General features: G+C 40.9%; 1 protein-coding gene across 3 annotated transcripts in view; it reads right to left on the bottom strand.

Moving 5' to 3' along the window:
• SEC24D (SEC24 homolog D, COPII coat complex component) overlaps positions 1 to 22,981 on the bottom strand; it is a 113,009-nt gene extending 90,028 nt beyond the window's left edge. The window contains exons 1-6 of one of the 3 annotated variants that reach the window (XM_012507799.2): positions 22,726 to 22,981; positions 20,372 to 20,530; positions 11,411 to 11,540; positions 3,775 to 3,923; positions 1,977 to 2,252; positions 1,559 to 1,689 (exon numbers count right to left, since the gene is read on the bottom strand). In XM_012507799.2, the coding sequence (XP_012363253.1) occupies positions 1,559 to 1,689; positions 1,977 to 2,252; positions 3,775 to 3,923; positions 11,411 to 11,540; positions 20,372 to 20,489 (804 nt within the window). In that variant the 5' untranslated portion in view covers positions 20,490 to 20,530; positions 22,726 to 22,981. Of the gene's footprint in view, positions 1 to 1,558; positions 1,690 to 1,976; positions 2,253 to 3,774; positions 3,924 to 11,401; positions 11,541 to 20,371; positions 20,531 to 22,725 lie in introns of those variants that run through there. The other 2 variants (XM_003271311.4, XM_030815753.1) reach the window with 2 other exon arrangements.
• Positions 22,982 to 23,346: the final 365 nt, after the last annotated feature.

The following is a 23,346-nucleotide window of genomic DNA, read 5'->3' as shown; positions in this document are numbered from 1 at the left end:
AAAGCGGCACAGAGCATGACATGGCAAAGGGGCTGAGCGTGCTAGCTCAGGTCTCTTTTCTTCTTTTTATAAGGCCACCAGTTCCACTCCCATGATAACCTATTAATCCATTAACCCACTAATCCATGAACGGATTAATCCATTCACAAGGGCAGAGCCCGTACGACCCAATCTTCTCTCAACACTGCCACATTGGAGATTAAGTTTCAACATGAGTTTGAACAAATGTTCAAACCACAGCACTTGCCAACACATTGATTTTGGACTTTTGGTCCCCAGAACTGTGAGAGAATACATTTCTGTCATTTTAAGTCACCTGATTTGTGGTAATTTGTCACAAATTTGTTACAGCAGCCACAGGAAACTAATACATTATCCTAAACCATCCACACCCTAGCCAAGCCTCCAGCTGACCCCAGATCCATGAGCAAGCCCAGCCAAAATCAGATGAGCCTGGCCCAGATTAGCAAAACTGGGAACCCACTGGGTCATGGGTATTAATAAATAGTAGTGCTAAGCTACTGTTTTGTAGCAGTTGGTTACACAGCATAAGTTAGCTAATATGGTAGCTTTTCCTGCTCCTTTATTTCTAACTTCTTCAAGTACTTATGTTTATAGAACCTATTCAAAGACACAAAATTAACTGTAGCCAATTTTATTATTATTCCAAAAGGATTCTACATCCCAATGCCATAAGATTGGCAGCTTCCCTGCCTCAGTGACATTGGGTTTTGTTTTATGACTTGCTTCAGCCAAGGGCACATGAGTGGTTATGACACATGCCACACATGAGTGGAAGCTTTAAGAGCTGTTGCACATTTTGGCCAGCTCTGTTTCCTCCCTCTGCCACAAAATAGCATGTCCTCAGTAGTGTTTGCCTCTTCACGCTGGATTCTGGAATGATAAGGACGGATGAGGCAGAGCCTAAAGCCAATCTGCAGCTGCTGCAGCCTACATGTAAACCGAGTGATAAATACATCTTTGCAGTTGTAAGCAAAGTTGGGGATTGTCTGCTATGCAGAATAGCCTTGCAAAGCTTGACTGATAAAATTATCAAAGAGTAACCCTCCAAAGAAATCACTTGAGTGAAGAGTTTAGTTCTAACTTTACATTAAAAAATTTTTGTTTTTTTAATGTGCAAGATGTAAAATATACTTTCAGTCTCTATGGGTTTCTCTTATTGAAAAGGATCCTTTAGTTATCTAAAATAGCATATTTCTATAGGATATAGTCTGTTAATTACTCATTAGATAGCAATAGATACTGCCAAAATATGTCAATGTAAACATTATAGACACTGCCAAGTTTATATGACACCAAAAAAAAAGAAAAAAAAATCAGCATAGGCTGCTCTTTCATGGAGACCTTTAGTATGCCCATAACCCTAGCATGCTTTCCCCCATACATGCATATAAGGAAGGAAGCCTTCCCTCTATGTGATGAGTATCTCATAACTTCTATGATAATGAACAAGATAAATGCTAACAAACTGACGAGTTGCTGAGAAAAATGAATGCTCCTTTGTGAGTGAGACTGTGAGAGTGAGAAGAGCACTTACTGGGCTAGGGATAGAGTCAGGATCCAGCTTCTTCTGGGGCTGTGGCGGACCAGCCATCTGTGCAGGACCTCCGGGGAAGCCTCCTGGGTAAGAGAGTTGTGCGCCTGCCATCTGGGGACCAGAGTTGGCTGCTTGGAAAAAATTTAAAGAGAAATGACTATCATCCCAAATCCAGCATGTAAGACTTGTTGACGATATTATGCTGTTCAGTCAAGCATGTTTTATTTTTCATCTTATTAAAAAAGGCAAGGAGTCAAGTATGAATGTGGTTCCCCATTTCTTTGCTCTTGCCAAAACTCTTCAAAAACTACCATTTCTTAAAAGTGATAGATACCTAGTAACATAGGAACAAAGCTGATTTTCAGTTAAGGGTTCCCCTGGGTAACACAAAGCTTCCCCTGCACCCTGTCTGCCTTACCCTGCTGCAGAGGATATCCAGCACCCAAGGTCTGGCCTGGAAGAGGTGGGGGCTGGTACTGGGCATTTGGAGGAGGAGGCCCAGAAAGCCCATCTGGCCTGTACATTGGTAGAGGCAAAGGTGAGGCACCAGGACCATTGAGTGTGGTGGGTGGTGGTGGAAGAACTTGAGATCCAGGCTGCAAAATGGACGGCTGTGGAGGTCGTGGAGGAGTCTGCAATGATGTGGCTGACAGAGGGCCAGGGGTTCCCTGGCTTGGAGGAGCCATGCCTGAACCTGTGTGAGAAAGAAGACCAGCCCACTTAAATACCACATTTCTCAACTCTCTGACTTCTGCAAAGTACATGACAGAGATGTCTGAAAGCAAGAGGACACCCTCAGAAACACGTTTGGGTTTTTTGCCACAAATTGAAATCTTCATTCAGAAAACAGAACAAATGCTATTTTACACAACTGGGATTTTTTTTTTTTTTTTTAGGACAGGGTCTTGCTCTGTCACTGAGGCTGCAATACAATGGCAAGATAATGGATCACTGTAGCCTCAACATCCTGGGCTCCAGTGATCCTCCCACCTCAGCCTCCCAAGTAACTGAGACTACAGGCACACACCACCACCATGCCAAGTTCATTTTTTTTTTTTTTTTTTTGTAGAGATGGGGTCTCGTGATACTGCTCAGGCTGGTCTCAAACTCCTGGGCTCAAGCAATACTTCCTCCTTGGCTTCCTAAAGTGCTGGGATTATAGGTATGAGCCACCATGCCTGGCCTGGAAAATTTTTAAAAGGTAAAAGCAATATTTGTAATTTAAGTGGGGAATTCATAGAATAAATTTTAACACAGTTGTGTAATTACATGATATATGCATTAATTAAAGCATCTGTATCTGGTACAAATCTAGAAAATCATATAAAAATTCTATTACATAACAAGCATTACTCAGGTAAATTGCACATTCAATAAATTATTTGCATCCTGTGCGTGACTTGACCAAACAAATTTCAGAATTAGGTAGAAATAACCAGACAGAAGAGAAGGGCCACCAACATGCTCTCCAATCATATTGGAAATAGCTGTAAAACCAGATTATGTTTTCCTTTCTCTGATTATGGGAAATTGGGTTGCTTCTTTGGAGACTTATCCATTTTGAAATGAGTAAAAGACAGAAAATAGAGGGGTTTTAATGATACTTCAGAAAACTAATTTTAAGTAACATGGAAACATTCTTCATCTAGATAAGTGGCCAACTGTGCTGTCATTACAGTGGGGCTTTCCATGACTCACAGGATATACAGCATTTCTGTTGATGTAAATCTCAGTACTGTGACTCTTTCCTCTCCTATTCTTCTCTTTTCTGCCTCACAACATCTGAGCTTCCATTCTTTCCATGATCTAAACACATAATTAAAATGCACTGTGAAACAATGAGTACTATATTTCTGATTTGGGGGCCCCATCATAAACAATACAAGGTTTAAATTATCCTTATTTTATTTCTTAAAGTAATTTCACTATTCTAATGTTTGTTAAGTCAGCATTTTTTGTCTTTTTTTATTGTTCAATCATTGAATGGAAGGTATTCTGAGGGTCCTTCAATTACCTTGAAATAAGTGGCAGCAAGATCAAGAAAACAATTAACTATAGCCATACATAAGATAGATGCTTTATTATTAAAAATGTCCAAATACTACTTCAACACAGTATGCCCTAGTTACATCTATTTTAAAAATGAAGAAAACCTCTCTCATTAAAAATAACTAGGACACAAGGCAGTCAACAAACACTAATAATAAAACTATTACCATAGCTGTTGATTTGCATAGCACTGAGCTGGCTGCCCAGCTGGGTGACAGATGAAGTGGATATAGGACTTGGATAAGATGATTGTGCAGCGGGTTGGTATGGTGCATATGAGGATGCCACATTGTTGACAGGTGGAGGGCCTGGAAATCTGAGAGAGGAAAACAAGATGTTAAACAATACCACAGCATCTCAAGCAAATGGCAAATAATAATGTTAATAGCTTGTAAAATTAAATAAGCCTGTCTAGTAGGCCTAGGAAAATGACTGATATTATATACTAAATCTTTAATTAAGCTTGACATGAACTCAATATGATCACGTAGCATCATCTTATATTTATGCTCACATGCTGAACACGCCAAGACAGAAAAAAAATCCTAATGTGAGCATAAAACCAGTTCTGGAAATCAATTTGGGAAACTGAGCCCATCAGAGCCTTATCTATACTAAAGTTAATCATCAGTAGAATGAAAATCAAGAAAATAATACAGCCAGGAACAGCGGCTCATGCCTATAATCCTAGCACTTTGGGAGGCTGAGGTGGGAGGACAACTTGAGCCCAGGAATTCAAGACCAGCCTGGGCAATATAGTGAGACCCTGTCTCTACAAAAAATAAAAGAAAATAAAAAATTAGCCAGGAGTGGTGGCGCTACTTGGGTGGTTGAAGTAAGAGGATCACTTGAGCCCGGGAGGTCAAGGCTACAGTGAGCTGAGACTGCGCCACTGCACTCTAGCCTGGGCAACAGAGCCAGATCCTGTCCCAAAGAGAAAAAAAAAAAATCTAAAAATTACATCATGCTTTACCTTGAACTTATTAGACGTTTATTTTTTCTTGTTCTGCATTAAACAATGGCCGCTATCTGGACAATGTACCTAGTAAGGTTAATCTGCCAAATGCGATTAAAGCCTGCCTGAGAGTCACATTATAAATTCTTATTTTAAATTTTAAGTAAAATTAAGTTTTCCCAAATGGTATACTCTGATTTCAATTTCTCTATCTGAAAACTGGAAACTATTTCCCCATGGCCCATGTCTTGCCGTCTGCCCCCTACTGCCATTGAGAGGTTAGGAGCAGAACCTGAGGGAAGCCAGTGCTTGCCTGAAGTCCCACAATTTATTTGTGACAACACTAGGACCAGTGTTTTTCCAGGTCTTCAGTGAGTGCACTTTTCAAAAGCATCACACTAATTTTATCTTGTCATTTTTCTCCATACGTTTAAATTGAATAATTGTTATAAACAAGACAGAAAATTAACCTTCCAACCATTACTCTGAGTGCATGACATTAAGCATATTTGCAGAATAATATCTCACACTTTGAGATAAATAGGTGAGTGATGAAAATGCTCTTTTCCGCTCATACCTCTGAACAGCTTATTTCTGCAGAGTCTATGTTTTATCGGCAGCCGGAATTGATTTATAATTTAGGACTCTTCTGTAATGATACAGAAAAGGCTGCCTAATAAAATACATGTTGCAAGAAAAAAAAAAAGAAAAGAAAATGCTCTTTCCATTCTTTCCATTGTACACACAAGTACAAGCTATCCTATAGCAGAAAATTGGCTAGAAATAATTGAATGAATAACATTGTAACCCAAAAATATTGTTAAACAAAACTATCCAATTTCTCTCCTGTCAAATTTTTCAAAAAGCCCAACACAGTTAGGCTAAGCACCCTTTGACTTAAACACTTTTTGGAAGAAAATGAATAAAAGATAGAAAATACAAACATTAGCTTTTCACAGTAAAAGTTTTCTTTATATCTCTAATCAATTAATGACACTGGTGAAACACAAGCACAAAAAATATAATTCTAGTCTTGCATGACACATTTAAAATATGTTGTGATCACTAAAAAATGATTTCAAGAATTACATTAAAGGTCTGTTTTGTAAATCCATTGTTTCCTAAGACGAAAACATTTCTTCTTTTTAAGAAATAATACTTTTTCGTCTTTTAAAAAAACTTTGTCGGCGGGGCGTGGTGGCTCATGCTTGTAATCCCAGCACTTTGGGAGGCCAAGGAGGGCGGATCACGAGGTCAGGAGATCGAGACCATCCTGGCTAACACAGTGAAACCCCATCTCTACTAAAAATACAAAAAGCCAGGCGTGATGACGGGTGCCTGTAGTCCCAGCTAATTGGGAGCCTGAGGCAGGAGAATGGCGTGAACCGGGAGGCAGAGCTTGCAGTGAGCCAAGATCATGCCACCGTACTCCAGCCTGGGCGACACAGGGAGACACCGTCTCAAAAAAAAAAAAAAAAAAAGTTTGTCATAGGGAATAAATGAAGTAATTACACTCAGGCAGAATATACATGTACTATAGAATATATTCACGGATGCAATGAGGTATGGTTACAGACGTTGGATTTGATAAGCAGAAACGGGGGATGTTGCATTTACATGGAGAAAAAGCCCCCCAAAACATTTTCACAGGTGTTTCATAAATGTTAATACTTTTAAATAAACAATTCTGTGAACCATTTTTTGTTTTACAGTACAGGTAGGACAAAATATATTTCAAACAGGACTTATAACACAAGCAGCTTCAAGTATTTTTTTTAACTTAACATAGGTTAAGGATTTAAAATAGAGAATGAGAGTCTATATAACCATCAGTTATTACTTTCAACCCATAAATGCTTACTTATGATTCAGTGCCTAACATATACCCCAGGAGTTAGGTTTCAGAAATTCACAATTATTTCTATCTGACCAACTTAAATATGGTAACTCTTAAATAGATTTGGTTTTTAAAAGCAATTATTATCAATTTTAAAATAAATAGAATAGTATTAAATGGCTAACAAACCCCTCACATAAATGAGGGAAGAGATGAAAGAACATCTTAAACACACAAATTAGTTTATTTTTTTTTTATTTTTTTTATTTTTGAGATGGAGTTTCGCTCTTGTTGCCCAGGCTGGAGTGCAATGGCGGGATCTTGGCTCACTGCAACCTCCACCTCCCGGGTTCAAGTGATTCTCCTACCTCAGCCTCCCGAGTAGCTGGGATTACAGGTACACACCACCACGCCCAGCTAATTTTTGTATTTTTAGTAGAGACAGGGTTTCACCATGTTGGCCAGGATGGTCTCAATCTCTTGACCTTGTGATCCGCCCGCCTTGGCCTCCCAAAGTGCTGGGATTACAGGCATGAGCCACCGCACCTGGCCAATATTTTTTAATTTCATTACTTTATTCAAAGTCACATAGCATGTCATACAAAGCTGAGGTGTGAATTCAGGTCCTCCTGCCCTAGTGTAGAAACCTGGTGTGTAACTATAGGTAAGCCACTTAATCTCTGTAGCTCTCAGCTTTCAAATTCTGAAAAAGAGCAAGTGAAATGGAGTGATCCTTTTTTTTTTTTTGCTATAAATAGAATGTTAAAATTAAGAACCATACAGAATTAAATAAATGTTTCTCATGTTGACTGCCTTTATTTAACATGGCTCTGGACTGAAAAACATTCAATTATATATTTTAATTTATGGTTTCATTGAATGTCAAGTATATATTTTAATTTCACTGTTTCACTGAATGTCAGAGAAGGGCAGATTCACCATAAGAAAGAATTCAATAAAGAATTACTACCAGATGATTAACAAAACATGAAAACTCAGCCTCGATTTAATCCTAATCCTCTGTAGAGTTGACTCAGTTTTCTGTGGCCTGTTCAACTTCAAACACTCCCCATTTTCAAGTTTGCAATAAATTGCTCAAGAAATGAGATGTATGCTGAAGTTTGTATGCGGAATTAAGATGCCAAATTTTTCAAGATTTGATTGAAACAAAATCAGAATTTTGAATACCTAGCCCATAGAGAAAAAATGAAAGTTCTACCAAATCCTAGCATCGTTCTCCACACTAAATAAAATTGAAGAAAAAACAACTACTTCTCTTATTTTTATTGCTCCTTCCTTCGACTTTTGTTGAAATCAATTTCTTAGTAGATTCATATATATCAGCTTCAATTTGGGAAGATGGGTCCACTGTTCCCTCAAATTAACTGTTTCTTCATCAGAATACATCACTTACAATTGATTGATTGAATTTTTATTTTATAATGAAAAACACTGATTTTTAGGTTGCAGATTTTATTTAATATCCTACCCAGTAGTAACTCTATGTAGATAACTTTAGCACTGCTTGCAAGTTTAAGACATTTATTCTTCCTCAGTCAAATCAAAAAGACAAATAACTAGGTATGATTTTTAAATTTTATAAAACATTATACTTAAAATAGCAGTATTTTAAAGATAAAAATTTTACATGTTAAATTCAAATCAACATAGTAACTTATTTATATCTTGTTTTTATTTGATAATTTAGATACAGTAAAATTAAAATATTTCTTTGGTATACTAAGTAAAAATGACACAGATAAAATGCTAGAATCCACAAAGAAAAGTCATATGCCATCTATGCTATTTGACAGCCTCTGTCATCAGACTGGTGTGATTCACCTGCACAAGCACGGTGCACTTTACCCTTGCATTGCACTACATTCACAGAAGCATGTCCCATGAGGGCAAGGCAGCATGGTAACCAGGAAGGCTCAGCCTGAAATACTATACTTTTCCCTGATTTTTTCACTTTTTAACCCTAATTCTAACCTTCAATCCAGTATGCAAGTTGTAGCAAGTGAACAGTACAAGAGAAGGAGTAAAATTTGTCAGTACTTCCCTAAGAATCACCACAAAAGCAGATTCTTTAAGCTTTCAAGAGATTCCTGAGCTGTCATGAGTAACCAGATTGAGCTCTAAGGACAGACAAGCTATAAACAGTGGACTTTTCAGATCCAATGGAAATGATACTGACAAATGCTAAGGTGTTGAGTCCACGGGCACAGTGCACTGTGTAAGGTACTCTGCATGTATTAATCATTAAAATCCTCACAACCACATACTATTGTTAAAATCATCATGAGCAAACAGAGGCACACAGAGGTTAGGTAACTTATCTAGCTAGTAATTGTCTGGGCCAAGATTAGCAAACATGTCCTGACTCTACAGTCCTCTGCTCTTCAGTGGGCCAAACCCTGTGCTGGGCTCACAATTACAAAGTTAGGGCCTGCTTGATGGTAAAGTCCATGGTATACTCACTCCTAAGCAACCTGATCAAGTGAAATAAATGGCAATAAACCAAAAAGATCAATCAATTCCAGGCTAATACCAGTGACCAAAACATTTTTCTAAACTTGAAACCAGCTGTTCAATCTTTGCATTTCTTTCTTTAAAAAAAAAAAATCTGGAGGCTGGGCACAGTGGCTCAAGCCTGTAATCCCAGCACTTTGGGAGGCCGAGGCGGGCGGATCACGAGGTCAGGAGATCGAGACCATCCTGGCTAACACGGTGAAACCCCGTCTCTACTAAAAATACAAAAAATTAGCCGGGCGTGGTGGTGGGCGCCTGTAGTCCCAGCTACTCGGGAGGCTGAGGCAGGAGAATGGCGTGAACCCGGGAGCCGGAGCTTGCAGTGAGCCGAGATCGCGCCACTGCACTCCGGCCTGGGCGACAGAGCGAGACTCCGTCTCAAAAAAAAAAAAAAAAAAAAAAAATCTGAGATGCCTGGAAGTTTACAACAATAATTTTTTTTTTTTTTTTGCCTTGAGACACGGTCTCCCTCTGTTGCCCAGGCTGGAGTATAATAGCATGAACACAGCTCACTGCAGCCTGGACCTCCTGGGCTCAAGCAATCCTCCCACCTCAGCCTCTGAAGTAGCTGGGACCACAGGTGCATGCCACTATGCTTGGCTAATTTTTTATTTTTTTTGTAGAGATGGGGTCTCATCATGTTGCCCAGGCTGTCTCGAACTCCTGGGCTCAGGCGATCCTCTTGTGTCAGCCTCCCAAAGTGTTGGGATTACAGATGTGAGCCACCACACCTGGCAACCATGAATTTTTCTAGGTCTTCTCCCCTTTACTTCTGGACTGAGAATTCTATATTCTCATTTTACAAGTGAGTCTGTGAGCCACCACGCCCGGCAACAATGAATTTTTCCAGATCTTCTCCCCTTTACTTCTAGACTGAGAATTCTATATTCTCATTTTACAAGTGAAAATGAGGACGGGCATGGCCAAGGAACTTCACTAGTGTCCAGTTAGTAAACTGCTTGAACCAGAAAAGGCATTTTGGTTCTCCGTCTTTTTGCTCTTCCTCTCTTGCCTTTCTGTCACTCTTTTGAGACTCAGGGTAGTAGGATCAGGTCCCGAGTAAGACCCTTTGACTTCTTGCTCCAAGCTTAAACCACAATCACACTTAATGACCTACCCTCTGCATCCCATAGCTACCATTTCAACTGGCAAATGTCACATTACCATGACAAACAAGAGCCAGCAAGTGCCAAGCTCACAAATGCCCTGTAGGAGAATTAACCTGATGACTTTAAAAAATCCCAGAGGGAGTTTTCCTATTATGGAGGACTATAGACTTCGTGAAAGGCCATGACTAAAAGGCTTCACCATTAGGAGGGTCTAGAGTCATATCTAGGGGGTACTGCCCACGCCTCCCCACCCCCAAACCTTTCTACCTGGGAAGGAACCTGAGAAATGAAGCCTCTGGGTAATCCTTGGAGAAACTCCAAAGCAAACACTGCATGCGGCTTGGCACTGGCTTGGCACAGGTTCTCAGCAGCTACACCTCACCGGATAAACAATAATGGGATTTCTAACAGGGAAGGTGTGATGCTGGCTTCTTTCCCAGGGATTAGTCCCTAGTGGGCTGCAGGCTCTAAATATTTCATATATCTTGGCTTCTCCAGGCCTGCTTCCAGCTTTTCCCTTCCCCAATTTACTATAAACACAAACACAAGATTTATTTCCTGTGTTGTTTTTACTATAGCTCTGCCTTTTGAGAATCCCTCACTGGCATCTGTGTGCCTTCCACATCAAGCTCACAGACCCATTGGTGACAATCTCATTTAATTTTAAAATATTTATTAAGCACCCACTGGCACTAAGCTCAGTTCTGTGAAGGATCCAAGAAAATAGAATGATTTAAAGTTTTATTCAAGAATAAAGGCCATGGGCATCTAAAGGAATTAAAATTGATATAAAATTCTAAAATAAACTGAATATAACTCAAAACTAAAATGTATGGTATTGATACAAGTAATTTTTGATACATTTTTAAATATCTACTAATACTGTCTTTTTCTTCATAACTTTTCTTGTTTTCTTTTTAAGACAGGGTCTCACTGTGTTGCCCAGGCTGGTGTGCAATGGCACAATCATAGCTCACTGCAGCCTTGACTTCCCGGGCTTACAGGATCCTCCCACCTCAGCCTCTCCAGTAGCTAGGACTACAAATGTGCGCCACCAGGCCAGTTAATTTTTTCTATTTTTGTAGACACGGGGTCTCACTATGTTGCCTAGGCTGGTCTCAAACTCCTCAGCTCAAGCCATCTGCCCAACTCGACCTCTCAAAGTGCTGGGATTAAAGCCATGAACCATCATGCCCAGCCATAACTTTTCTTATTGCTGTTTCCTAGGGCAGTTATCTAACAGATCCTTTCAGGGGTATAACATTATCAAAAGGTCAAACTTTCAACCAATAAACATACAAGCTCAGAAGGTATTTCTGAAATCATTTTAGGAGAATATACAAACGAAGGTTGGAATCTACCTAGCTCACCTTTGGGGAGGGTGACTAGTGGCATGAGCTCCATTCTGACCAAATTGATGGGGTCCAGGAGGTGGAGGACCCGGAGGCAACATTCCCCCAGTGGCAGCGGCCCCCAAAGGCCCTGCTGGCTTCATCATACCTGCAAGAGAGGGGCACGAATTTAGAAGTGTATTAAAGTACAAAGAGAGATGAGGCAAAGTCATTAGGTTAAAAATGAAAACTAGGTGGAGGAGGAGGGAAAAAAATGGATTAGAACAAAATCTCTTTCAAGCTTAACCATCACCTACAGACCTGTCAATACCAGGCTCTGGCATGAGTATTTGACTATCACAATGATGAAAGAGCAGAAAAGAAGGGAATCATTTTATCACTAAACAGAAACTAAAACAGAAAAAAATAAATTTGCATATGACAGAGGCACCTTGATAAAGTACATTACCACGCAAAGAATACTAGAACACGCAATGAAAAATGGCAGTTAGATATCAGAAAATAAACCTGGAAAAAGCAGGAAGGGTCATGGTAAAGCATTCTAACTGTAACTAAATGGGGCATGGGGAAGAACACTAGAAATGCCTTTGACTTACAGCACAACAAAAGCGGATGGGGAGTAGGGTCTATCTTTCTAAAAATCCTGAGCACTTCCTTCAGAGCTTAAAAATCTTTCCAGGATCCTAAATAGCTGGATGATAAACAGCTGGAGGACTGCTCACTCAGAGTCAGATTCATCATGCTTGCTCAGACAAAATATGGGACCACATGCAATTAACGGATGCTTCTGGGAATGTCTGTGTTTTCATTTATTAGCAGCTCTTCTCAAATAGAGACCTTTAAAGACTTCTCTTTGGAACTGTCTTCAGATTTCTCTCTTTTCTTCTTGAGAAATTGCAGTACAGGAGAGAAATCACTGGGCTTGGGTTAGAGTAGTTCAAGACCCCACATAGTTACTTATTAGTTGTATGACCCTGGGCAAGAAGCTTATCTTTAAGGACCTGTTTTCTTCCTGCAAAATGAAAGGCTTAGACTAGATTACCTGAGACCTCTTCCAGCTTCTAGAAAGAAAAAAAGAGAAAAGAAAAAAAGAGAAGAACTTCAGTTCTTCTATCTGCTGTCTCCACTTGCTTGTTTTCGCCCAATCGATTTACTTTTGACCATACCCTGCTCTCTGGCAAGGTCATCGATGACCACCTAGCTGCCTGCTGTGCACTCCTCCTTTGATTTTATCATGGTATTTCATATGAACATTTCCTTTATTCTGTTATATTCTTCCAGAAAGTTTATTCCCTCAGATAGAAAGGAATTGACTGATGATGTGTAGTCACCCAGGAAGAGTTTCTTGTATTGTCATCATAATTGCTTTCGAGAGAATGCTTTCAGATGTTTACGTAACCTAAAATGACAGGTATCTAGTGAAGTGCCAGCCTTTATGAATATCATTGAAACTTTTATAGGGTTTCTTCTCTTAAAATAGGATTCCTTAAACTGAGGACATTTTTATATTAATTCTACATAGTTTTACTTAGCAAATTCACATAACACTATTTTCAATAAATATTATCCTTATAACACTACATTTTAATACAAAGTTCTAAACCCCAAACCCAGCAAAGTTAGAAAAACATGAGACTTGCAGTCACAGACAAGTTTGAATTTGTGACTCCGATAAGATACTATATTTTTCAGAGCTTCAACTTGTAATCCCATGTCATGGCAATAATATTCCCTAGCTCCAAGGACTGTTCTGAGAATTAAATGAACCAATGGATATGACAGTTTTTAAAACAGCTGTTTCATCTTCCCTGGCCATAGCCCCTGCTCTCCGTTCTTAAGCATTTTTATTCTAACAAAGCATATGCACCATAATTATAAGCACATTTATATTTTCATTTTAAAAACATTATTTTGGGCAAAAGTAGGCAATTCACAACAGTAGCATTAATATATTTTCAACTTAAATAATTACATCCACTACGAGAAGTCAAAAATATTCTTTTTTTTTTTGGTCTTTTTTTTTTTCCTTTTTTTTTCTTTTTTTAAATTTGCCTCATGGCTCTCCAAAAATATTCCCCTTTTTAAAAAATAAGTAGGATAGTAGCAATTTTCATGAAAACCCCTATAGACATGTCTAGAGAATTAAAAAAAAAACAGCTCTGATATATGCAAGCAGAACTTTATACATCAATCTTACTGTGCTCTCCCTTTTGCTTGGGAATCAACTCTATGGTAATGATCCAAATCATTCTGTGGCATTCTCAAATCGTTCTCATTATTATTCAACATACATTTAAGGTGCCTTTGAGCCATTTGAGAGAAGAGACAACCATGTAAACAAATCATTACAATGTCTTGTGATGACTGTTACAATATGCAGAGAGACTACCTAACTCTTCCTGGGGGAATTGAGAAGAGTTCAAAGAAGGAGGACTGCTTGAGCTGAATCCTGAAGGACAAGCAGGAGTTTTCTTCACATAGAAGACAGGATAAGGGATTCCAGTTAGAAGGCAAAGCTTGAGAAAAGACATGAGAGAGGATGGCACGATCAGGACAGGGGAAAGCCTTGGTGTGGAGAGGCTGGGAGGGAAAGCAGCCAGAGTGGAAGCTGTCCAGGTTGGCTGGGGTCAGACTGCAAAGTCCTATGTGTCACTTGCACTCCACCCTCAGGGCAAAGGGAAGTCAGTATCATTGGTATCTGCAAAGTCATAGTCTTCCCCCAGCCATATTATTGGCATTTTCAAAAGTACTCAAACACAAACAGAATCAGGTTCTTTATAGAGCAGTATGAGAATCTTAACAGGAAAGGAACACCGTGCAATGAGAATGAACTGTTCTTAAACACCCCCCACCAAAAAAAATCTAAGATCACAAGTTGGTCTCTCATACAGTGGCAGATACCACAGACCAGTAAACTCAACAATTCCAATCCCTTTCTGACTTGCTTTTCTATTAATATTAATATATGGTCTTGAGGTGGAAAAGTGAAAATTCCTAGACTACCTTACAATTTGTTTTGCCATGTGCTCTAAATTCAGCAAAGCAGCACACCTCTGGGAGACTCTGGCCAGCGTGGTGGCAGAGATGATTCTCCTGGGAGAGAAAGGTGGTGACTTCTGGTGGAATGGTCCTGCATGGGAATGTTCATCTTCATGTACCACATACTCCCAAGTCTGGTTCTCTGCCTTTTTCTGATGTTTTATTTGCTTCCTGATACCCTTTAACAAATCCCTTTCCACTAGAGGGGACTGTTATCAGCAAAAGAACACTGACCAAACCACATCACAGAATAGCATGCCTTGAATTTGGTCCCGGACCTGACAAACTAAAACCAAAATTAAAAGCCATTTGTTGGGGGGAAAATGTTTACCTAAAATAAACAAAGATAAGCTCCCTATTATATGGGTAGAATTGTAATGACTATGGTCCCTAAAGCACCGTGCTTGGGTGGTACACCTATATAAGCTCACTATTAGGAGCCCTATCACCACCCCACAGCCCCTGTCCTAGTTTCAGGACATTAATACTTTTTTTTTTTTTTGAGACAGAATCGCGCTCAGTCGCCCAGGCTGGAGTGCAGTGGCGCGATCTTGGCTCACTGCAAGCTCCACCTCCCAGGTTCACACCATTCTCCTGCCTCAGCCTCCCGAGTAGCTGGAACCACAGGCGCCTGCCACTACGCCCGGCTAGTTTTTTTTGTATTTTTAGTAGAGACGGCATTTCACCATGTTAGCCGGGGTGGTCTTGATCTCCTGACCTTGTGATCTGCCCATCTTGGCCTCCCAAAGTGCTGGGATTACAGGCATGAGCCACCGTGCCCAGCCTGACCTTAATACTTCTTAACTCTCAGTCTCCAGACCAGTGTCCTCAAGCAAGGGCAATCTTGCCCCTAAAATAGGACATCTGGCAATGTTTGGGACATTTTTGGTTGCCACAACTCCCAGAAGGTTGGCGGAGGTACCACTGGCATCCAGTAGAGAGAGACTAAAGATGCTACTAAATATCCCACAATGCACAGGATGGCACTCTGCTACCCTCCCCCAACAAAGAATTAGTTGGCCCCAAATGTCAATAGTGCTGAAGTTGAAAAACCCTGCTGCAGAGAGCAGTATGCCCAGCTGTAATTCCTTCTCCACACTTACTAATGTGCTGTGTAGCTTTCTAAAATGTACATACATTGGATTGTGACCCTTCCCAGATTAAATCACTTCAGTGGTACTCTACTGCCCTTACAATAAAGTCTAAATTCCTTAAAATGATCCCACATTCCCCCGCCAGTGGCATCTCTCACCGTTCCCATGCTACTCCCCAGACATGCCAAATGTCCTGCAGGTCCTGAAAAGTACCGCCTTCTAATACCAGCAAACTGCTTCCTGACCTGGCCAATTCTCACTCATGTTTCAGGGCATTCCCTCCGGGAAGGAGCCCTTCCACCCTAAGTCTTGTTTAGGTGCCCCTGCCACGTGCTTCCATACCACCCTCTACTTCCTTTACAATAGTACTTCCCCCCAAAATTGTCACTGTTAATTTATTCAGTGCATTTCTCACTAGCTAAGTAAATACTATGAGGACTGAGATTAGGCTTATTTTATTAAGTGTCATATTACCACAATTATTTTGTTCATCAAATTGTTAAATTTGTGGCTGGGTGCAGTGGCTCATGTCTGTAATTTCAGCACTTTGGGAGGCCAAGGCAGGAGGATGGCTTGAGGCCAGGAGATCGAGACAGAACTGGGCAACATAGTGAGACCCCATCTCTACAAAAAATTTTAAAATTAGCTGGGCATGGTGGGCACACCTATAATCCTAGCCACTTGGGAAGCTGGGGCAGGAGGATCATTTGAGCCCAGGAGTTCAAGGCTGCAGTGAGCTATAATTTCATCACTGCAATCCAGCCTGAGTAACAGAGCAAGACCTTGTCTCTTTAAAAAAAAAAAAGTGTTAGGGGCCAGGCATGGTGGCTCACGCCTATAATCCCAGCATTCTGGGGGGCCGAGGCGGGCAGATTACCTGAGGTCGGAAGTTTGAGACCAGCCTGACCAACACAGAGAAACCCCGTCTCTACTAAAAATACAAAATTAGCTGGGTGTGGTGGCGCATGCCTGTAATCCCAGCTACTTGGGAGGCTGAGGCAGGAAAATTGCTTGAACCTGGGAGGCGGAGGTTGCAGCGAGCCGAGATCGTGGCATTGCCCTCCAGCCTGGGCAATAAGAGCGAAACTCCATCTCAAAAAAAAAAAAAAAAAGTGTTAGTATACAGCACTAGCTTTACAAAAACACAATGAATAGGCATAAACGGAGATATGATAATGTGAGCAACACAAAGCAAGAGTTAGCACTGGCCAGATCTATAGTGGAATAGATACTTCAAAGAACCAAAAGTTTGCTTGTGTCTGTCAGGAGACCAATAAAAGGGTCACTAAAAGGCTAGACAACAAGACACAGGAAGACTGAAGATTAAGGTATCTAAGGTTATTCAGCAGAATATAATCAGAGATACAAGAGCTGGAGTAATTTAGTGAAAGTCTTAAATAATCAAACCAAAACACCATAATACGCATAGAAAGATGTATTTGCAGAGAGTATAATAGCCTGGTTATTCACCTGATATTTAGTATCCATTAAGTAAGGAGAAAGCAGTTTAAATTAAGGCATGAAGGATTTAATCCAACAAAAACAGCTTTTAAAAACACTGGTAAGGCCAGGTGCCGAGGCTAACACCTATAATCTCAGCACTTTGTGAGGCCAAGGCGAGAGGATCACTTGAGCTGAGGAGTTCAAGACCAGCCTGGGAAACATAGGGAGATCCCATCTCTACCAGCTACTTGGAAGCTAGGCAACAGAGCAAAACCCTGTCTCAAATAAATAAATTAATTTAATTAAATTAAATATTGGTAAATACCAGAGTGTTTTGCTAATGAGTGCTAAAGTTTTTTATTCACTTCATTGAATAAACATTTATAATTAGCTCAATTTAACCATTCCACAGTGTATACATATTTCAAAACAATATGTTGTACATAATACATATATGTATATACAATTTTTTAGTTGCCAATTAAAAATTTTTTTTTTAAACAGCCATGAGTGCCTTCTCTGCTCCAGGAACATCTACTACAGGAACATCTATTATAACACAGTATGGCAAATAGTATAGAGGCCTGAAAAAGTATTAGAATGCAAAAGGAGAATTCAAATTAGATTTTCATGGTAAATCTAAAAAAATCCCTCTGGCTCAGGAGTTGATGGTTTGGAAAAAGGCAGTATTGGAGAGAGGGATAATAGTTACAAGATCATTTTAGTAATCCATGTGAGAGATGGATGGATTGAACAAAAAGAGTGACAGGAGAATGGAAAGGAGAAAGCAGGTAGGAAAGCTGTTTACAATCTCTCCAAAAAGATTTGGGAGACCAATTACATTGGAGGAGATAAAAAGGAGGGAGAGGTTTTTTTGCTTGTTTTTTTGAGAGAGTCTCACTCTGTTCCCCAGGCTGGAGTGCAGTGGCGTGATCTTGGCTCACTGCAACCTCCATCTCCCTGGTTCAAGCGATTCTCATGCCTTAGCCTCCCAAATAGCTGAGATTACATGCATGTGCCACCATGCCCAGCTAATTTTATTTTTTTCTATTTTTTTAGTAGAGACCGGGATTCACCATGTTGGCCAGGCTGGTCTCAAACTCCGGGCATCAAGTGATCCATTTGTCTTGGTCTCCCAAAGTGCTAGGATTACAGGCGTGAGCCACCACACCCCACCAAGTTTTGTTTTTTTTGTTTTTTTTTTAATAAAGTTTCTGGTATGGATCACCAAAAAAATGATGCTAATGAGCGAGATTTGAAATGCCAGAAAACATAGGCTTCCCTGATGAATATGGAATTGCTTTGGGCTTGGTGACTGTGATGTGCCTCAACAAAGGTGGGCAACAGGAAATATGGGTCTAGAGCAAGCTTTTCCAACCCACGGCCCACACGCAGCCTAGGACAGCTTTGAATGTGGCCCAACACAAATTTGAAAACTTTTTTAAACCATTATGAGATTTTTTCGATTTTTTTTTTTTTTTTAGCTCATCAGCTATTGTTGGTGTATTTTGTGTGTGGCCCATGACAATTCTTCTCCCAGTGTGGCCCAGGAAAGCCAAAAGACTGGATACCCCGGTCTAAAGCTTAGGAGAGGTATCTGAGCTGGAGAAATAGATCTGAGAGACAAGCACTTTCTGTGAATGATCCAGCTTAGGGAAAAATCTACAGAGTGGGAGAATAGTGGTGAAGATGGAACATGGAGGGAGAAACAGCAACACTTAAGAGTCATGCAGAAGAATTCCTTCAAAAGAAATGTCCAGAAAGCAACAACAAAAAAACGGGCACAATGGCTCACACCTATAATCCCAGCACTTTGGGAGGCGGAGGCAGGTGGATCACTTGAGGTCAGGAGTTCGAGACCAGCCTGGCCAACATGGTGAAACCCCGTCTCTACTAAAAATACAAAAATTACCCAGGCATGGTGGTGGGTGCCTGTAATCCCAGCTACTCAGGAGGCTGAGGCAGGAGAATCACTAGAACCCAGGAGGCGGAGGTTGCAGTGGGCTGAGATCGCAAAACTGCACCCCAACCTGGTCGACAGAGGGAGACTCCACCTCAAAAAACAACAACAAAAGGATAGTGTCATTGAAACCAAAGGAGAAAAGAGTTTTGTAAAAATGAGAGTGGTAAACAGTGTCAAATACAAAAGAGGACAGACAGCACAATGTCTACTGCATTGAGAAATAGGACACTGATAGTCCTGGTGAGGTAAGCGGAAGTGTGGATGGGGTGGCAAACTATGGAGGGTAAACTATGCTGAGCCATGGAGGGAAGGAGAGGTAAAGGTGGAGATCACCAAGCACAATGAGTACTTTCTCAAGAAGATGCCTGTGAAGAGGGAAGGGTGAATAATATAGAGTGTTATACTTAGGTGTGTATGCAATTTGTTTTTTGCCTTCTTGAGAGATCTGGGTATGAATCCTGGTGCTACTACTTGCTATCTGTGACCTTAGGTCACATGACACCAGATATTCAGTTTTCTTAGCTGCAAAAATAACTTACTGCATAGCATTGTATGAGGATTAAATAAGACAATACAGGAAAAGCTTTTAGGGCCAGATTTCGATACATCATAAAAAGGAGTAATTTATAATTATCATTATAAATAAATGCTGAGGAGAAATGAACCACCAGATAGAACCTGGAGTGGTTAATGGTTTCTACAGGATCCAGTAAGGCAAGATTATAAACATTCTGGAGAGGATGGTCCTGAACAAGAAGAGGGATGCTTCATCTGGACATCTTTAAAATCTCGGGAAGAATAAATCATAAGACTGACTTTCCACAGGAAATTCATAATCTCAGAGCATCTTCTGCAGCATACTGTGTGTGGCTGCTAACATCAAGCCCCACTACAGGGAGTCCTCACCCCTTGCTGACTCTGCACTATATACATTCTACCTAGCACAGCCTGGATCCCAGATATCTGAGCTAGTTCCAGTGAGCCCTGAGAGTTACTCATTGATTTATACATGGTCCATTTGTACAAAGAATTGTACAAAGAATTATCCTCACATATAACTGATGTATAGATTTATCTAGGGCCAATCCTAGATAAGGATACATAAGTTTAATTCATTTATAAATTTAATTCATTTTTTATTCAATGTTTACAATAGCCTTACACCACTAATTAACAGCAAGAACAAGACTCACAGTAAAAATAAAACAGGAAGTGTTTGTTTTAGTCTATATTTAAAAACCAAACTTGTATTCCATGCAATAACCAAACTAGTGATGTAGAGTTCTGCTACGAGAACCTTTTCCAAATGATCCTGTAATCTCAAGCCATTTCATTATATAATGATCATTCAATACTTTCAAATCTCCTCTTTCAGAACATCTTATGTCTCTGAGCCTGAGAACTGAATAATCACATACAAGTCAAAATAACACACTTTACCTGTTGGAGATGCTGTGTGCGATAGATCCCCATAGTGCCCATAATGAGGTGGAGAAAGGCCTATTCCAGGCTGAGGCTGAGAATATGGAGGTGTAGCCACATAACCTTGTTGACTCATTATGAAAATATCATTCCATAGGATAATTCTACAAAAGAAGTCTGCAACAGAGAAACAAGAAACATGTTACCAAGAGAGTTTTAATCACTTAAAGCTATTAAAAATATAAACACTGTTATTACATGTTTATGATGGTTTGAGGAAAAGTACAAATATCAGGTACATGAGAAATCTTTGTATTATACAATATACCATTATCCCCTAAAAAAGGTCTAACCATAGCTCTCTGAAACTCAGTAAATCACTTCAATAATCCTGGGCAAATTCTCAAGCATGAGACCTGAATAACAACTCGCAACCACTTTTTTAATGGAAGCCTGAAGCATCTCGCAGATAGTCTCTCATAGTGTTCCTATGATTTTATGCTTTTCGTTTCCATGGTCACATTTCAGCACAGAGCACACCATGCCATTCAATTGACTGACCACCGTAACTGCCAGTAGCCTGCAATCAGATGTTTTATGACTTATGTCTTTTTAGTGCTCCTCTAATTAATTAATCTAGTCATTAGGACAAAGAGAAATCATAGTCCAACAAAGATAGCAACAGGTAACGTTGATAATGGGCTTATTTTATGAGTCATAATTTGACCAAGCCAGGTGGTCACTATAACCACTTGAGTGTTGTCAGTGGTTTTTCAAAGGTGACAGAATTTCTTTCTAATTTAAATGATATCACATCTCTAAGAACATATGCACCTATATTTAAGGGACTAAGGAAAAAAAGTGTAATTTTGTAAGTGTGTAGGCACACACATTACAAATATAACAGACTCATCTTGATTTTTTTAATCTTGATTCTAATCAGAACCCAAATTTGCTTTAAATTTTCCATTTTTTCCAGGTTTTAACAAAATAAGAGGTATTTCATAGGACTGATGATTTAAAAAAAAATTTAAATACGACAGAAAATGCTTTGAATGCAAGAGAAGTGGGTTTTCATTCTATATCTGTCATACTTAACTGTGTGACATGGAATGAGCTGAAGAACCTCTCTGAGCCTCAGTTCCTTCTTTTAGAAAACGAAGCCTTTCCAGATTTCCACTGATTCTACAATTTATCTCCAGTTTATTTGCCCCATACAGGCATATTCTTCCTTTTGTTCTTTTATTTGCTACAATTTAAGATAAGAGATCAGTGATACCTGCTAAGACTTAGAATCTGTCTATATTCAAGAAATAACATTTCAAATTAAAAATCTGAAGCCTAAAATTTGTGATTTGGTTTTGTTTCCATATTAAACTATAAGTTTCCAAAATAAAAGCAACCATGTAAAAATATTATGAGATCATTTCCTTCTCCTGGGAAGGGGAGAACTGAAAAAGAGGAGAGAGGCAGGCAAAGGCCTTCTGGTCCACTTTGTTCCTGACAACCCTTTTTTCCTCCTCCCACTTAGCAGAGAGAGACGTGGCAGCCTGAGCTTTGGTCAAGCTCATCCAACCAAGAGCACTTAGAAAGTCGGCACGAACACACCTAAGTAGCAGCCTGTTGCTGAGTGACAGAAAAGAGAGGCTGAGATGGTCACTCCAAAGAACAGGAAGCAGCCAGGTCCCTCTGAACCGGTCCTCAGAGGAATCAGCTTCCTCACGCAACCCAGTTTGCCACGTCAAACTTCCTCACACAGAGCACCAAGTTAAGGAAACCTGACTCAGCTTCAAGCGGCGACATGGCAGAAAGCCACTTGGTATGAGCAGGCCTAGGATCAAAATCTGGGGAGCCCCAGCCCCAGAACGGCCCCCTGGCTCACTGTCACCCAGCAACTCTAGCCAAGGTGCACTTCTAACCCTGGAACAAGTTCGTATTTGGCCAGATCAGTTTCACTATTCGGATGTCCCGAAGCTTCAGATATAGTTGCCATTTTTACCATTAATATTTCCAACATTCCCTTCCTTCAAAAAAGCAAATTAAGTTGATAAGGAGAAGAGAAAACCGCTGGCAATGACACTCGGATGGTGGCCAATGAGGATCCTAACTAGGCAGTTCCTGCATCCCAAGGCAAAAGGTGGGGGCGGGTAAAAAATGCCCACGCCCACCTTCTTCTCCCCCATCCCGCCGGCCCCACTATTAAACTGCACTAAAAGGCTAAAGAACAAAGAATGAGTTCTCCTCCCGCCGCCCCTGCCTCAGGGGAGCACCCGGCCTCCCGCCGCGTCCCCGGGCCGGGCGCCGCAAGCCGCCCCGCGGTGCCTGGGCAGGGGCTGTCCCGCCTGAAGGCGTCCGCGGGTGGGAGGCTTTACCTGCTCCCGCTCCCGCACCCCGCGGGCTTCCGAGCGCTGGCGGCTCTGCGCCTAGTGCCGGCAGCCCTCGGTGGCCGGGCTCCCGCTGCGGTCGCTTCTCCCGCCGCGCCTCTTCCCCGGCCGGCGTCCCCTCAGCCTGGACTCACGCTCTGAGTTGCAGCTGGGCTGGGAACTGCCACGTCAAACCCTCTCTCGGCTGCGCACCCCTAGCGCCGGGCTTGGACCCGCCGCCGCGCTCCCGCCTGCGCACGCGCACAGCCACCGGCCGCCGCGGGGCGGGGCGGGGCCCCCGGGCTGAGCCAGCGAGCGGCAGAGCGACCTCCCCCTTTTCGCTTTTTGCCTTTTTCCGGTTTTTTGTTTTTTGGTTTTCTTTTTCCCGTCTTTTCTTTCCCCTCCTCCTACAGGTCAAAGCCTTTAACGTCGTGGCTAAATCAGAACCGTATTTTCTCGGCGCAGCCCCGTAGGAAGGAGGGGAGGGCGTTCATTCATTCTTCCATCAACAGGTTGCAGTTTCAGCTCTTCATTCATTACGTATTACTTAAATAACTAATAGTTCAGGTACTGCACTACCATTACATACAGGAAAGTACACGATCTGGACCTAGGAGAAATTACCGTTTA

The sequence above is a fragment of the Nomascus leucogenys genome, chromosome 7b (genome assembly GCF_006542625.1).
Source record: "Nomascus leucogenys isolate Asia chromosome 7b, Asia_NLE_v1, whole genome shotgun sequence".
Lineage (NCBI taxonomy): Eukaryota > Metazoa > Chordata > Mammalia > Primates > Hylobatidae > Nomascus > Nomascus leucogenys.
The sequence above is the reverse complement of the archived record's forward strand: the minus strand, read 5'-3'. Positions and strand labels throughout refer to the sequence as shown.